We start from the raw sequence: 16,789 nt of genomic DNA on the forward strand, positions 1-16,789 counted from the left end.
TATACCATTTTTTAGCACATGCTATTTATATCTTTTATTTATTGGACAGTTGTTATAAGATTCTCATTTCTAGTCAGTTGCTATATTTTTTCAATTATTATCCCTTGATATTTTATAGTCAATTGAAATTACAATAAAACCCTAAGAAATTATTCATCTGATTTATTTATTTTTATAATAAATACATAAAGTATAGTTTGACATAAAATTAAGGGGGCATTTGGTTTGGATAATGTTTTATTACTAAAATTTGAATATTACCTTAAAGATAAATTATCTTGAAGATTACTGAGTATAAATTATTACTATATTTAATAAAATTTGATAAACTAAATAGGTATAAATAATTATTATGTTTGATTAGAGTTAATAAAAGAGTACTAGTATATTATTTTACTTAAATATTTTTGGGTATAATTATTTTAAAATATATTTTTATGTTGTTTGTTATATTAATTAAAAAGGAGATTATTCTTGCCCCAAAAAAATTAATAAATAAGAATATAATTATAATAAAATGAAGATTACCTTGATAATCTTTTGATACCTAAGTTGAAGGTGGTAATTAGATTATCTATTATATTACCATTGGTAATAAAATATTATCGAAATCTTTTATCACTTATAAACTAACCAAAGTAATAGAAATAATAAAAGATAAATTAACAAAGTAATTTTTAATACCCCTAACCAAATGCATCCTAAAAGTATTGTAAGATTTTGCATGTTTAACTAAGGGATTGACACTAAAACTAGAAGTTTTAAATAAAACTCATAAAAGTATTATACAAGTTTGATTGATATGTTTGTTTTTTATTTTTAATGTCTAACTATAAAAATTGAGTTGTTTATTTGTTATCATATTAAAAGATAACATAATTTTATACTTTACATGCTTTAAACTATTAAATTGTTGAAAATCAAGACAAAACAAATGTATTTAAGTTATATATAATATGTTGTTGTATGGTTTGATGTAATATTTAAAAAATAAAAAAATAATTAAAACAAGACCAAAATACATAATAAGGGTCTTGTTGACAAAAGAAATCTACTATTAATTAATATAGTATTCATATACAAACTACATATTCAGGTTTAGATTAAAAAAGGAATTTATCAATAAATACAATTTTTTTTGTACAAAAAGGATTTTAAAAAAAACGTGAGGAGCTAAGGGGGGAATTGAGATTCACTATGGTCAAGCAACACTTTAGGACATATGTGACATCACACATCCAATGAGATCCTATGCCCACGATCAAGGTTGCATTGAAAAAGAACAGATAAGTTTATTTTAAAGGACGTGTTTTGAGCATTTTCTGTATGTTTGAGACACAAGATTAAGTGGAGTGTTGGTACATTTCTTCTTGTTAAGAGAGATGTTAAAGGGTGACGCGAGAGATCAATTATGGCTTAAGGTTAATGGGGTTGACATAAGGTTTAGCCCATTCGAGTTCACTCTTATTATCGGCCTTCACCTCAGTCAGTTCATTGATATTGAGATGTATCTTTCATGGGGTGTTGGCTATAAGATTCGGGACACCTACTTTATGGGTTGTAAATCGATGACATAGATTCGATATTTACAGTGAGGCCATAGGGGATAAAGCCACTGATACCGTTAAGTTGGTCTTATTGTATTGTTTTCTTATGGTGTTACTGGGGAATGACCATCAAAAAATAATATCCCAAGAGGTTCTCCGGTTCATTGATCACTTAGACGGATTTAATTCTTACCCATATGGTGTACAAGCATGAGAGATGACATACCAATCCATGTGCCACTCCATTGAGAGGTTATGCTCAGAATCCAACACCAATGAGAAGAGGAATATTAAAAAGTACAAGTATCATAGGGTATTGGCTAGCTTTCTAAGTAAATGTATCATTATAAATAATTTTTGTTATTGGTAAAAAAAATTTACTACAGTGGTAATTGATGGAATTTAAACATTGATATTGATATTGCATTTTTGGATAAAGGAGACGCTTGATATATTGGAGGATTGGGTTGATTTGATATATTTGAGGTGTTTCCACGTATATTGAGGTAACAGACGAAAGACATCTTGGGATGGAGTCATATAAAAACTATATTCACTAGAGATGCAAAAAGTAATTTTTAATTACTTAATTGATTGATTAATTATTTATTAATGACCATGAAAAAAAAGGTAATTGATATAATTTAATGAGCAGGATGATGTCAATTTGTCGCTCGTTGCATCTCTAGACGAGGAGGCCACATAATGGTATGATGTCATTGTTCGCTACATGGGAATGTTGGTCACATTGTCTTCTTCGTCCACATCCTCCTCATTAGGAGAAGCATGATCAACTCTTGTTGAATTTGCTTTCTTGGGAGTTGATTTCGCTCCTATTAAGGCATTACGTAACATTTGTAAGTACTTCTAGAGGGTAAAATAGTTTTTTTGTGTAAGTTTATTCAATATATGCATGAGTCAATGTGAATTGAAAGTCAAAGTGTGAGTTTTCAATAATACACGACAATGTATAATGAGGCTATGTCTATGTGTTATTGTCACATCAACCGAATAAGGAGATTTCATGTAAAATTTAAATTGTGTGACATATAACTGTGTATGAAGGGATACACACCCATGTGTGATGATATGCAATTTTAGTTTATTTAAGGCATGTTCACTGCATTTTGAGGATATTATTTCCCAACCCTAAAACACACGAAATTGGTTAAAAAAGAGAGAGTTGTGAGGTCGATCATCCAACTTTCTTGTGGCAGTTTAGCGACCAAATTTTGACAACGTGGAAAAGAGAAGATCTTGAGAAAATAAAGCTTACTCATGTATTATGATTTGTGATGGATTTGAGGTAAGTAGGATCTTTCTATCCGTTGTTGTTATACGTTTTAATGTGGTCTGAGGAGTTCTTCCTCTGTCGAAATTGTGTGGATGACAATGATATGGATTGGATGTGATTTTTATATCAAGAAAGTTGTTGAGAAAGTCATGTGGATATACATACATACATACATACATACATACATACATACATACATACATACATATATATATACATATATATATATATATATATATATATATATATATATATATATATATATATATATATATATATATATATATGTATGTATGTATGTATATATATATATATACATACATACATACATATATATATATATACATACATACATATATATATATATATATATATATATATATATATATATATATATGTATGTATATATATATACATATACATACATACATACATATATATATATACATATATATATGTATGTATGTATGTATATATATATATATACATACATACATACATACATATATATATATATATATACATACATACATACATACATATATATATATATATATACATATATATATATATATATATATATACATATATATATACATATATATATATATATATTAATGTTAGTCACTACTATGCATGCAAGTTTAAAGGAATTTTGGTATATGTTAATTGTAATTAAGATAAGATTATGTTGTGTTTGTATATATATCAAAGAACAAGTAAGGGTATGATGACTTTTGTTGAGTGGTTTACATTGAAGAGAAGGTCGGATGAACCCCATATATGTTATTGCTTATAAGTTTGTCAATATGTTAATTAGATGAGCTTTCATGTAATGATAGTTAAAGCATGATATTAGTAATCATAGTTACGATATGGTATCAATAAAAGTGTTGTCTTATGCTAAACCTAAGAAAGTATGAGTAGGATGTGTGAAAACTAGCTTAGAGAGCGATCAAGGTTTGATTTTGGGTTAAGACACATGCTTGTGTATGTGACACCGAAAACTTTGACTAAGTTTTTCTGGTGAATCGATGACTATTAAATGTTATGTGGGGTGAAATAACTAGAATACCCCTAAGAAGTAATGCAGTTGAGAAATGAATAGAAAATGATAGTAGAATAAATGTTTAAAGGGGCATACACCCATGTTAGTAAAAGCACTCACCTATCTATACAAAAAAATTAGCATATGAGGAGAGGCCACGATGAGAGAATGGTTGTGCATGAGTAAAGTGAAACACAACCCCGTGTATTTAAGACAAAATTAAGGAAAGAGAAAGAGAAAGAGAATTAGACTAGAGATTTTAGGGTCATCTTAAGTGACAATACAAACATTCTGGGTACGTAGTAATACCCTATGTGCCTAGAAGTTATGTTATAGTACAACATGAGATATATTTTTAGGTGGAAGTGAGAACGAGCTAAGATAAGTAAAGGCTTGAAATACATGCATGCATGCATGCATACTAGACATCATAAGATCATTATGAGGGGGCATTGTGAGTACACATTCTTTACATCACCCGCAGTAGGACACTAGACCCATAGTAGGGTATTTGCTCATAATAGAGTCCAATTGAGATACAGTTTGGTATTGTGGAACAAAGAGATAACTTACATAGCCGAGGTACAAAATCCTTGTATTTGATTCAAATCAACCAGTTTACTATACAATTTTAATTACCGCTTTTAGATTTAGATGTTTCAATCAAGTTCAATATGGTTACACCAGATAGAAATTTGGGAAGTGGTTCCTTAGTGATCAAGTGGTACACAATTCGATTTGAGAGTTCTAATTATACATACATATGGATTTTAGTTTTTATTATGATTATTGGACATCTTTTGTATGCTTTCGATTTGTTTTGACAAGGGCATTTTAGTAATTTTTTGCAAATTGATGAATGAGTTTTATTCAAAGATTTTTATGAAGTTTATTACATGTTTTGAATTAAATGCATGCTCAAAATAGTTAAGTTGGTGACATTTTCGTTCAAAGGATAATTCTTCTAGAATGAGGTGTTACACATTAGTTCAACCTCTCACCACCCATTCTGCTGCAGTCCACACCCTCATTGTACGCCCCGTTGCAGATTGCCTATATCCTCTATTTTGTCTTTTGCCACCAAGCCTACTTCGGTCAATCCCCACGTCAATGCGCATGAGTCTTTCATGCATTATTTTGATGTTGCATTGGCTTAATGAGACAATCTTTTCTAGACAGTGTGAAAGATAGGTTGTCTCATATGGAAGATCATCTAGATGATAGGATGGATCATCTAAAAGACACAATTACTTGTCTCTACACAAATACTCTCGTGCATGGCATTTTATTTTTCACGTAAATTGTAGAAACCAAATAAAGAAAGAGAGAGTTAACAATCTTGAAAAGTAACCAGAGAACACCAGAAGCGAAGTAAGGTCATCAAATTCAAATTGCCACGTGAAGAATAACTTAACTTCATAAGCCAAGTATGTATGGAGTTCCTTTTGTTCATCAATTTTATGTTCAAGAGAGTTTGTGATCTGTTCACCATGATTTTAGTAACTGAAATTTGATATGAAGAGTTTAATAGACAAGATGTTGTAATGTTAATTATATGCAATTATGTATTATGCATAAAGAAAATTATATGATAATACATATTGAATCTTGATTATGTTGACTATTGAATACCATTTGTCTGTACAAAATTTTTGTTTACTAGATTTTATGGAATATAAGGTATTTAGAGACATGATCGTATGTCAAAGATGGTATGGTTTGTGTTGGTTTGGTTGGAAGCCATAGAAACCAGTTAGGATGAAATTTCTAGACGTTGATGTGAGTATGGATACTAGTTGACACCTTTTTGTAATAATGAAGGGTTTTATTATATTTAAAGTATTTATTCAGTTGACACCTTTTTGCACGCTTTTAATTATAAGTAAATTGATTACATGCTCTTAAGTTTCGTTGTTTTTAGTTAAGAAATCAAACATTGCACGTCTCTCTAGTTCATATTCCGTGTAGGGGTATGTTGTTGGAAAAGGGTATTGCATATTGTTTTTCTTCAATATTCATAGATTATGGATGCAGACTTAATTTTAGGACTTGGGGTTGTCAACAGTATTACTAGACTGCTGAAAATTAACTTTGTTGTAGTCTTCTTCTCTAAAAAGGATAAGTATTCTAAAAGTACTATGTATATGGAAATAAAAGACTTTCTCGTTAAAAAAAAAATTCAAAAACAAAGAATATCAATTGAATACATTAGCACTAATCTTATGATTACAAATCCTTTAATATAAGGATGATCTCCCAAAACATTTAATGAACATATTGAAATGATGAGAATTATTGCATTTTATTAATGATATTGTATTATGTTTATATTAAATTTATGTATTTGACACTCTAGTTCACTTATGTATTTATGATATTTCTGTTTTTTATTTGTATCCATAATTATTATAGAATAATGTTCATATGAATATAATAAGGACATTAAAATTTGACCATTATGATCATCTTTGTTAAAGATTATGTTAAGTTGGAAGTTTGTATTGTAATATATGGAAAGGACTATATCGAGAAAAAATGACATGCAACTGTCATGACTTACATTAATATTTCAACTTAATAATAATATAATGTTCTAGCCAATGTAAGAAACATTTTGTATAATTTTTGTGCACATTATGTCATTTCTTATTAAATTATGAAAATAATATCATATGAGCTAATTGGGAGAATGTAAAAATTATGAGTCACATAACACATTAAAAGTTTATTTTATCAAAGTATATTAGTATTTATTTGATAAAAGATTTTATATTTAATAAGATTTTGAATACCTCAATTATATTGGCTAATGTAAAAATGTAACTTTTTATGATGAAAAGAAAGGCCAAAAGACTTATTCCCCTCTAAAATATACTATAATCTCAAGTTTTCACGTCTTAACTATGAAAATCTCAAACACCAACAGATGGGGTGGGGTGGGGTGGGGTAAGTCTGTTAGTTTCAAGGGCAAAATTTTCATTTCATTTGTAATATTAAAAATAAATTAAAATTTAATCTTCTTCCCCTCATCCCAATAAAAAAAAAAAACCTTAAAAATTAAAAGTTTGCCCTCTATGTCAAGTTTTAAAAAATAGCATTCCTCCCTTAGGGTTTAGTTTTCAATCCCCAGGGGCAAATTCGATGCATCATCATGCTCTGGCGGTCTTTCTCCCCTCCTTTGGAATGTTGGTTGACGTAAATCTAGTTTAGAAAAATGAAGACAAAGATCTTGTCTTTGTTTGGGAAGATGAAGAGTTTCGTTTCCTGATGAAGTTTTTTGTCTTTCCAAACCAAATTTGCATCTATCGACATTCCAGAGAAAGGGAGAGAAACCGCTGGAGCATGGTGATACATCAAGAAATTTTCATCACTAGCAATGACGTTGGGGATTGAAAACTAAGCCTTAAAGGGGGGGGGGGGGGGGAATGTTATTTTTTAAAATTTGGCTTAGAGGGCAAACTTTTAGTTTTTAGGGCTTAGACGGGAAAATGAGATAAAATTTTAAGGGGTTATAATTCTGTTAATTTTAACCGCTCATGTATGGGTAAATGAGATTTGCAAAGTTAAAGGGTGAGAACTTGAGATTAGAGGATACTCTGGATGAGAAATAGTCCTTTGGCCTGAAAAAAAAAAAAAGACTTTTTATGATGTAAATATGTGTTATTCTATAAAAATGTGACTTTTGATGAAAAGTCACCATTAATTCTATAAGTAAGAATTGGGTTTTCTTTACCCCTTACACTAATCAATAAAATTATATATACCCATTTTAAGTATATAAATAAGTACATAGTTGATGTGTGTCATAATATAATTGAATGATTTTGAATTAAATATAAAGTAACAATCAATCACATGATGACACATTTAAATGTATATCTATTTATGTACTCAAAATAGATATGTGTAATATTACTCTATAGTAATAGTTACACTTACAGAGTTATACACTAGTACACAAAATACACTAACAGTAACAATTTATATATAAAAAGTATTTAGTTTTGTTTATTCATCATTAAGTTAAAGGATCAAATGAAAATAATTAATATGATATAAATTTTTAATCAATTTTTTTTATGTTTGATATATTTCAAAATACTGTATATTAATATACATTTTTCTATTTTTCAATTTACGTGAAAAATATAAAGTTTTAATATTTATAAATATAATAATTCAATGTTTGATTGTTTTTTTTAAATAAATGTAACAATAACTTATATTATCATATAATAATTTATATTATACACATAACTAATTATTTCTTTTTAAATATAATTATGGTTTCTGTAAATGATAATTTGATATTTAATTATTTATATTTTATGATTTATATTATTTAGCAATGTGTATTGATATCGTGCTTGATTGTACCTTAGAGCTTGACGTAGAGATTAAAAAAAAAAAATGAAGATGGAGGAGAAGATCTACAAGCTCTTGATGATGCAAAAAATACATATATATATATATATATATATATATATATATATATTTATATATATATATATTAATAATAATTTTATATATAATATATATTATTAATTAATTAATTATATAAAAATACATTATATATATAAATGTATATTCATAATATTATTAAAAAAAATGAATTAGTTTGCAAACTCTCGAATCTCGATGGTAGGTTTGTCTTTTCAGTATAATTACTTACTCTGGGCCTCTGGGCATGAAAATCAAACAAATATTTGGAAAAATTAGGCTTGGTTGGACTAATAAGTTTGTCCATATATATGAGCAACTGATAGAGATATTTGACCAAATTAATAATAATAGGGACAGACAGACAGACAGACATTACCCTTAAATTATCAAATTAATTTCTTATGAAATACAATAAAAATCATTATTTTTTTAATTGCGTTCAAATATAATTTTTTTTATTTGGTAATTGCCATCATTGGACGTAAAATCATTACCCTACAAATAGATATATGTATATGCCGTTGTACTAGATATAATTTTGATTAAATAAAATTTAAAGGCCGGACCACTTATCCCCACTCAAGTTTCCATATATTTAAAAAATTTTATTTACAAAGTTTTAAAAATAATATCAAAAATAATGAAAAAATTATTGTTGATATATGTATAATCATTTATTTTCTCTATTTAATATAAAATTATTTTATGTTAGGTATGTATGTCATGTTATTAATTTAATAACACAAGAAAGTTAGAGCATGGGTTAAAAAACATATACAAGTAATTTGACATGTCATTGCATATATTTCATCATATCTATCACGAGTACAAACATATCATCAATTATGTAAATTAACGGAGTTGAGAAGAAAAAGAATTAAAACTAGATGAAATTCAACATATCTCACATTGAAAACGTTTGAAAGGTATAAAGTTCTTATAACACGATACTTTAATACCCAATCAAAAGATTTGACAAATCCATATTTTTTATAGATTAAGATTCAAAGATATTATGACTCTAATGAACATGTTAGAGCCATTGAAGATGGCCACAGACCATTGCTTAGGGGTCTATTATCCAATTACTTATTCAATAATATATAGTATAAGACAAATAAGTGATATTTTTGAAGAATATGGGTCTCATGACTTTCATCATACTTCTTTTAATATATCTAGACAAATGAAACAAAAATTTTAAAAATATTGAAGCAAAATTCCTTTACTTTATTGTCCAACTATTATTTTAGATTTTTGGGTAAAAATTAATGAAGTACAAAATTTTGTCAATTAATAATAATGTTAATTATGTTGAATATATTCAAAAAATTTTTTACTTAAAATGTATAATATTTATGAACAAAAATATGGAAGGATTGGACAAAGTTTTGTACTAGAGGTAAATTTTAGTAATTCAGGTAAAAAAAATTGCATATATGACTCTTTTACACAAAAGTACGTAATCTGTTAGTCAAAGTACAAATTATAATCAATTTTATAATTATATCAATAATAATCATTATTTAGAAATTGTTCAAAGATATAATACTGAAAAACTAGGTGTTCTAGCATGGTGAAAAGACAATACAAAAACTTTTCCTATACTTGCTACTATGGCCGAGGTCTATTAACACCTCTGGTGTCGACTATAACATCGGAATCTGCTTTTAATGTAGGTGGATACGTGTTGAATGATAGACGATTCAATTTATATCCAAATATGGTCGAAATAATAATGTGTATGAAAAATTTGGTTAAAGTTGTTTCAAATTATTGAATAGAGTAACATAAGATATCTTTGAAAAATTCAAAAATTTGAATATTGAGAATGAATAAATAAATGTTATGATATATATATTTTATTTATATTTATAATTATACAATATATAAATTAATTAATTATTATTATATTATAAATTTATATTATTTTTTATTATATAACCGTAGTACTTCTCCGCTGTAAATAAAATATTATAAATAAAATATTCAAACTATTATTCTTAATTTTAATAATTAAAAAATAATTTATATTTAAACTATCCACTTAAAAATTTGATAAAAAAATTTGGTTAAATGGAGCAATTAAATGAGCGATCCGATTAAAGCGCGATCCTATATATAAACGGTCAAGTCTTGGACTATAAAAATTTTGTAGATTGATCCAATGCAAAGATTCATCATTGTACAGATTTAAGACCTGATCGGACCCGTAAATCTTATAGACGGACCTGACCTGACATGACCTATGGGCATGCCTAATAGAGTTCAATACTAATGGGCTCAAAAATGTTAGTGGTGTAAAGGTCATTAAGCAAGAAAGAAAAATCTAGAACCCAGAATTGTCCTATATGTTTTATCTCTTATTCTTGGCCATAGCAGATCCCCAGACAACAAAATTCTGGAAATGGCGACTTCATTGAATTGTTCATCCTACAAGAAATATGAGATCCGAAAGAGAAACCCAGATCCTAAGACTTGTGTTTTATTAGTGATCGACATGCAAAACTATTTCTCCGCCATGGCCAAACCCATTCTCGACAACCTTCTCACCACCATCCGCCTCTGCCGACGCGCCTCCATCCCCGTCTTCTTCACCCGCCACTGTCACAAGTCCCCCGCCGACTACGCCATGCTTGGCGAGTGGTGGAATAACGACCTTGTTTACGACGGCACCGTGGAGGCCGAGCTCATGCCCCAGATTAAAGAGGTGGCGAGCGCTGATGAAGTGATCGAGAAGAATACTTACAGCGCGTTTGCTAGCACGCGCTTGCAGGAGCGGTTGGTGGAGATGGATGTGAAGGAGGTGATAGTGAGTGGAGTTATGACTACTTTGTGTTGTGAAACGACGGCGCGTGAGGCGTTTGTGAGAGGGTTTAGGGTGTTTTTTTCGACGGATGCGACAGCCACGTCAGATATTGAACTACATGAGGCTACCTTGAAGAACTTGGCATATGGGTTTGCTTACTTGGTTGACTGTGAAAGGCTTCAAGTGGGGCTTTTTGGGAATTAAGAAATGTTACTGTGTTTGATGAATTTCAGCCTGTGTCCTTCATTTCATTTAGCAATATGTCTATATGAAGTCTATCCATGTACTGGAGTAGGGTTTTGTTTAATTCCATATTGTTAATAGTAAGCTAAGTCAGGAGCTGATGCAAATCAAGTTCAAGTTCCAGTTCAAAATTAGCAATATAAGTATTAAAGGCAACAGACGAAAATACAGCATTTTATAGATTGATTTATTGTATTTGAAAAATGTTAGTTAGCCTGGTAAAATTTGACAAAATATGATATATAAAAAAAAAAAAAAATTAGATTAGGGTTATGATTATTGACATAAAAAATAATTTAAATTGGATTGAATTTAGATTGATATAACGCTAACTCAAATTAACTTGAGCTAGCTGGAAGATTTTGGATGTGGAGAAACATTCGTTGGGCCAAATTCACCTAATAAGCCATCAATATGGACTTCTCAGTATGCATCAAGTCTTTTCTTTTATATTTTCAGTTCTTCTAAAAATTACCGAATGAAAATGGGTTTCAAATTGCCTTGAAGGTATCAAGTGTATGGTGAAGAAGCATACCCGAGATCTGCTGAAGACATTGCATTTCATGTTGCACTATGGATTTGCAGGAAATGGAAGCTTTGTAAATTATTATATGGTAAAAGGTTCATAATTCCAAAGCTAATTACCGAATTCTATCTAATAAGTAAAGTAGATTTGTTGTTACAGTACCATGCCAAAGGACTATTTCCCACCCAAGTTTTGGTGAAATGACAAATATATACCTATGGGAGATAAAAAATCCAAATACCCACCCAAATTTTACTCTATTAGGACATATCCAAAAATTTCAATTAAAGTTAATGGGTAAAATCATCATTTTACTAATAATATTAAAATAATTAAAAATTATATCTCATTTTCTCTCCCTTAGTTTGGAAAACTAACATTTCCCTCTGGATTAAGTTTTAAAAAATTTACTTTTCTGCCCTAGGATACCAAACCTAAAATCTGACCATTTTCTTCGACGAATGACAGACTAACAAGACAGAGTCATTCAGAGGATGACCACTGACATCCAAGGATGACAAGCGTCTTGCAAATCTGGAGACACTTTGTCGTCCTTCACTGGAGTTCTGGATGATGGAGCTTTATCCATTCTAGACAATGTTTCATCGTCCTTACTGGATGGTGCTCTGTTGTCTAATGAAGGATGACTAGCGTGGTCCAGATCTGAATAACGCTTGTTGTCCATCAACGCACTACATTGATCACCGATGACCGGAGGGAGGAGTAAAAAAAAAACTTAAGGATTTGAGAGGAAAAAGTCACTTTGCAAAGTTCATGTATGAGGGTGAAATGTTAATTTTTAACACTTGAGGGAGAAAATAAAATAAAATTATATTTTATATATTTATTATTAAATGATTATTTTACTCTTATATTTAATAGTAAATTTAACGGCAGTTTAGAAATGGGTGGGTGTTTGAGTTTTTCATCTACCGTAAGTGTATTTTTGAGATTGAGCTAAAACTTGGATGAGAAATAGTCCTTTGCCTTTAATTTTTGAAAGAGTAATACAAAATATCCCAAATGATATATAATCCTATTTGGCATTGCCATTTCATTTGCCAAATCACCCATTTCTTGCTCAATAATAATTATTGTCATTTTTAAATGTTGAACAGGTAAACAGTCCAGGCAACTCAAGATCAATGATCCGAGGCATGATATTGGATGGATGGGAAGAATTCATTGAGCATATTCCCAACAACGACGACACCACATTCAAATCAAACACTTTATTAGAATAAATTAATACCCCCAGAGATTCTTCAGATTACCTATGGTACAATTCCAGGTATATATGAACTAGTGTTCAAAAATATAATTAAAATCCAACTATTTAACTTCAACGTTTAATCTCCACAATAATCAACAATTATGTCATAGGTATCAACATGGATCCTCCAATACAAAAGCTGAACTAGAGGTATACTCTCTTGGGCATGTTCTCCGTGCATTTGTCAATGGATTATTAGTAGGTAAGCATAATTTTGATATACTGGGTTAAAGGTGGTTTTAATTAACAAAGTAATATTGTTAATATAATTTTGAATTTGATATTATTTAGGATCTGCACATGGGTCACGTAAGAACCCGAGATTTACTGTGCAGAATACAGTTTCTTTGAACAATGGGATGAACGATATTTCATTTCTAAGTGTGATGGTTGGATTACCGGTATATACCATTCAATATCTAAATCTTTAAATGCTAAGGCAATTAATAAATTACATTGTGTTCTTGTGATCAAGGATTCAGGAGCGTATATGGAGAAAAGGGGTCTTGGACTAATTCTTAAGGTTGAACAAAAAACTCTCAACTAAACTAATTCTTCCTGAGGATATCAGGTATTGCCTCTATTCTCCATTTACTTCTAAACGGAGTGAGAGAATCCCCAGCAAAATTTATATTTATCAAATTCTTTTAATATCATTCTTCTATGTAGTTGGTTGTATTACCTTGTTTAATTTTTATTTTTTTGCTTTGCAGGTCGGATTAATAGGGGAGAAATTGCAAATTTATACCGATCAATGATCAACTAAAGTTCAATGGAATAAGTTTTCGTCTTCTGGACAACCGCTTACATGGCATAAGGTAAGTGAAAAAAACATTTATGTTTTTGAGGTTTCAAGTTGATTATTTATGGAAATGATTGTGGGTTGTGAACATGATGGACTTATTATGCTGCACCTGGGGGAGATGAGCCTATTGCACTCAACTTTGGATCGATGGGGAAAGGTGAAGCTGGGGTTAATGGTCAAAGTATTGGTCGATATTGGGTCCCTTTTCACACCCCTAAAGGCATTCCTTCACAAACCTGGTAAGTTTTATTTTTGAATGATTAATTTACTTCTCTTCGTTAATCTATTATTCTTTTGTGCGTTCACAATGCCGTTGTTATTAGGTATCATGTACCAAGATCCTTCCTGAAGCCTACAGGCAATCTTCTAGTTGTTTTTGAAGAAGAAGGACGTGGATATCCTCTATCTATCTCTTTAGACAAAGCTTCAATAGTAGAATTTCTTTTGGATGATTGGCATCATCTTATTCAATTTGCTTTTGTGGGGAAGCTGAGCTTTGTTTATTTGCTTAATTTATCGATCGCCGCACATAATTGATACATCAATGGCTTAGCTCAATTTTAATGTTAGATTAGATTAAATTAAAGGCATTTCTATAAAACCCAAAAGATGGATAAAGAAATTGAAATCAAACTGAGCCGTGAAATTGAATTTCTATTTGAATTTAATTCGAATGAAATACCAATTGGAACATAACATCTGCTCATTGGCTGTAGTTTTTCAGTGACTACACTATTACTATTGATCTGCATATTAAAGTTTCACGTTGAAAATTGACTACTGTTAAAGATGGCTTGCAATAATTAATCAGCCTCCAGAGAAGCCGGTGATAATTACAAGAAATCTTTGATAATTGACAAATACGAAAACAGGAAGGGTATGCAATGTTAGAACGGGCAGCCAAGAGCTAATCTATTATGATATTTATGTAACAATAAAATTATATATATAAATAATATATATATAGATAAATAATAATATATTATTATATAATTAGATATTATTTTATTAATAATTTAAAATTATCAAATCATATAATGACATATAATTGTTTACACACAAAATTCTCCACGTTATTAATGCACATAGTATTACTTTTTATGTAATAACCATCTTAAGATATTCTTATTTTATTATTAATAAAAATGTAACTATTCATCCATTAGTCATATATTTGCATTATATGTTTGCTAAAAGCCTTTGGATCAGTAAAACCGTGATTAGAGGATTAAAATATATCTTAAAATAAGTGTTGACAGACTTGGCCACAGGTCGGTTTGGTCAATGAATCGGAACAAAACTGCCCCGGATAAAGCTAGAATCGAAACTGACCTGTTTTTATTTTTTTTGAATTTTTTAAATATTAAAAAACTTTTAAATTTTTTTTGAATTTTTTTATTTTTTAAATATTAAAAAGGGCACCAACGGTCCCCGCATTTACAGGGGACCATTGGTTGTAGGGGACCATCCTTGCAAAATTTCAAAAATCCGTTTCCACCCCCCTTTAATTTTTTTTTTTTAATTTTCTCTATATATATTCATTCAATCTCTCAACTCTCCCACTCAATCTTTCAAACTCTCTTATTTGTTTTCATTTCTCATTTTTTTAATTCTTAATACTCTTTCAATCTTTCAATCAAATTCTCTCAAATTCAATTAAATTCTTTCTTTATTTTTTATTAATTTTAATTTTAATTTCGATTATACAATTCATAATTAATTATAAAATTTATTCTTATAATTAATTTTATTTATTTTTATTATTTCATTATCTTTCATAATTAATCATATAATTTATTTATATAATTAATTTTATTTATTATTTAAAATGGCAAGTAGTAGAAATTCTTCAAGTAATAAGAGATTTGATCAATATTCATATATATCACATGTGAATGAAGATCAATTTGTAGAAGATTTTTCAACACAAGAAAGTGGAAATCAATATGTAAAGGTAGAACAACAATAATAACATCGATAACAAGTGGACATGGAACAACAATCTTAACAAATTTTTACATGTAATATTTTCAAGATTTATTTCAAGAAAATACAAAAAGAATATGGTAATTTTGAAGTTGCTTGCAATTATTGTAAGTAAATTTATAAATTCAAGCAATGAGGTGGATATGAGAGGTTTAAGAGACACTTGAAGTCGAAGCATTTAGAAAAAACTGGACAAAATAAAGATTAAACACAAATAATCCGGTATGGTTCTCTAAATAAATCTTTATTTATTTATAGTGATAATAAAAGCAAAAAAAAACTTGCAAAAATGGTAGCAATAGATCACTTAACGTTTAGTTTTGGTGAAAAATTTAGGCTTTAATAATTATTGTAAAACTGCATTAAATTCTGCACATAAAACTATTTCAAAAAATACATTAAAAAGATTATCATTAAGTTTATATAAAAAACAAAAAAAAGAATCAATTCAATTATTTTCAAATTTTGATGGACGTGTATGTATATGTAGTGATATTTGGAGTGACCATTGATAAGTTTACTCTTATATAAGTATAATTTGTTATTGGATAGATGATAAATTTTAATTACAAAAAAGAATTTTAGCATTTAGGGTGTTTGATGACCGACATACTGTCGATAATATTTATAGAGTAATTAAATGAATATTAAAAAAATATAGATTAGTTTTTAAAATTTTTTAAATTTCATTTGATAATGCAGCTGCAAATACGACCTTAATTACTGATTTAACAAAAATTTGCAAGTCTAATTTAGGTGGTAGATTTTTTCATATTAGATATGCATGTCATGTATTAAATTTATGTGTACAAGAT

The 16,789-nt window shown here is 28.9% G+C and overlaps 1 protein-coding gene and 1 long non-coding RNA gene across 2 annotated transcripts; both read left to right on the forward strand.

Moving 5' to 3' along the window:
- Positions 1-1,382: 1,382 nt before the first annotated feature.
- On the forward strand, positions 1,383-11,495 carry LOC123228762 (nicotinamidase 2-like). Its single transcript, XM_044654216.1, has 2 exons — positions 1,383-1,560; positions 10,648-11,495. Exons 1-2 carry the CDS (start codon positions 1,383-1,385, stop codon positions 11,343-11,345), a joined length of 876 nt encoding a protein of 291 aa, XP_044510151.1. The 3' UTR covers positions 11,346-11,495.
- Positions 11,496-13,695: 2,200 nt separating this feature from the next.
- Positions 13,696-14,533, forward strand: LOC123228617. Its single transcript, XR_006504739.1, has 3 exons — positions 13,696-13,754; positions 13,897-14,227; positions 14,312-14,533. It is a non-coding gene; the product is annotated as an uncharacterized LOC123228617 (long non-coding RNA).
- The last annotated feature ends 2,256 nt before the right edge of the window (positions 14,534-16,789 follow it).

The sequence above is a fragment of the Mangifera indica genome, chromosome 11 (genome assembly GCF_011075055.1).
Source record: "Mangifera indica cultivar Alphonso chromosome 11, CATAS_Mindica_2.1, whole genome shotgun sequence".
NCBI lineage: Eukaryota > Viridiplantae > Streptophyta > Magnoliopsida > Sapindales > Anacardiaceae > Mangifera > Mangifera indica.

Coding starts and splice junctions, on each gene's coding strand:
- LOC123228762 (XM_044654216.1), top strand. CDS start 1,383: ATGTTAAAGGGTGACGCGAGAGATCAATTATGGCTTAAGGTTAATGGG. Junction 1,561..10,647: donor GGACACCTACTTTATGGGTT/GTAAATCGATGA, acceptor AAGGTCATTAAG/CAAGAAAGAAAAATCTAGAA.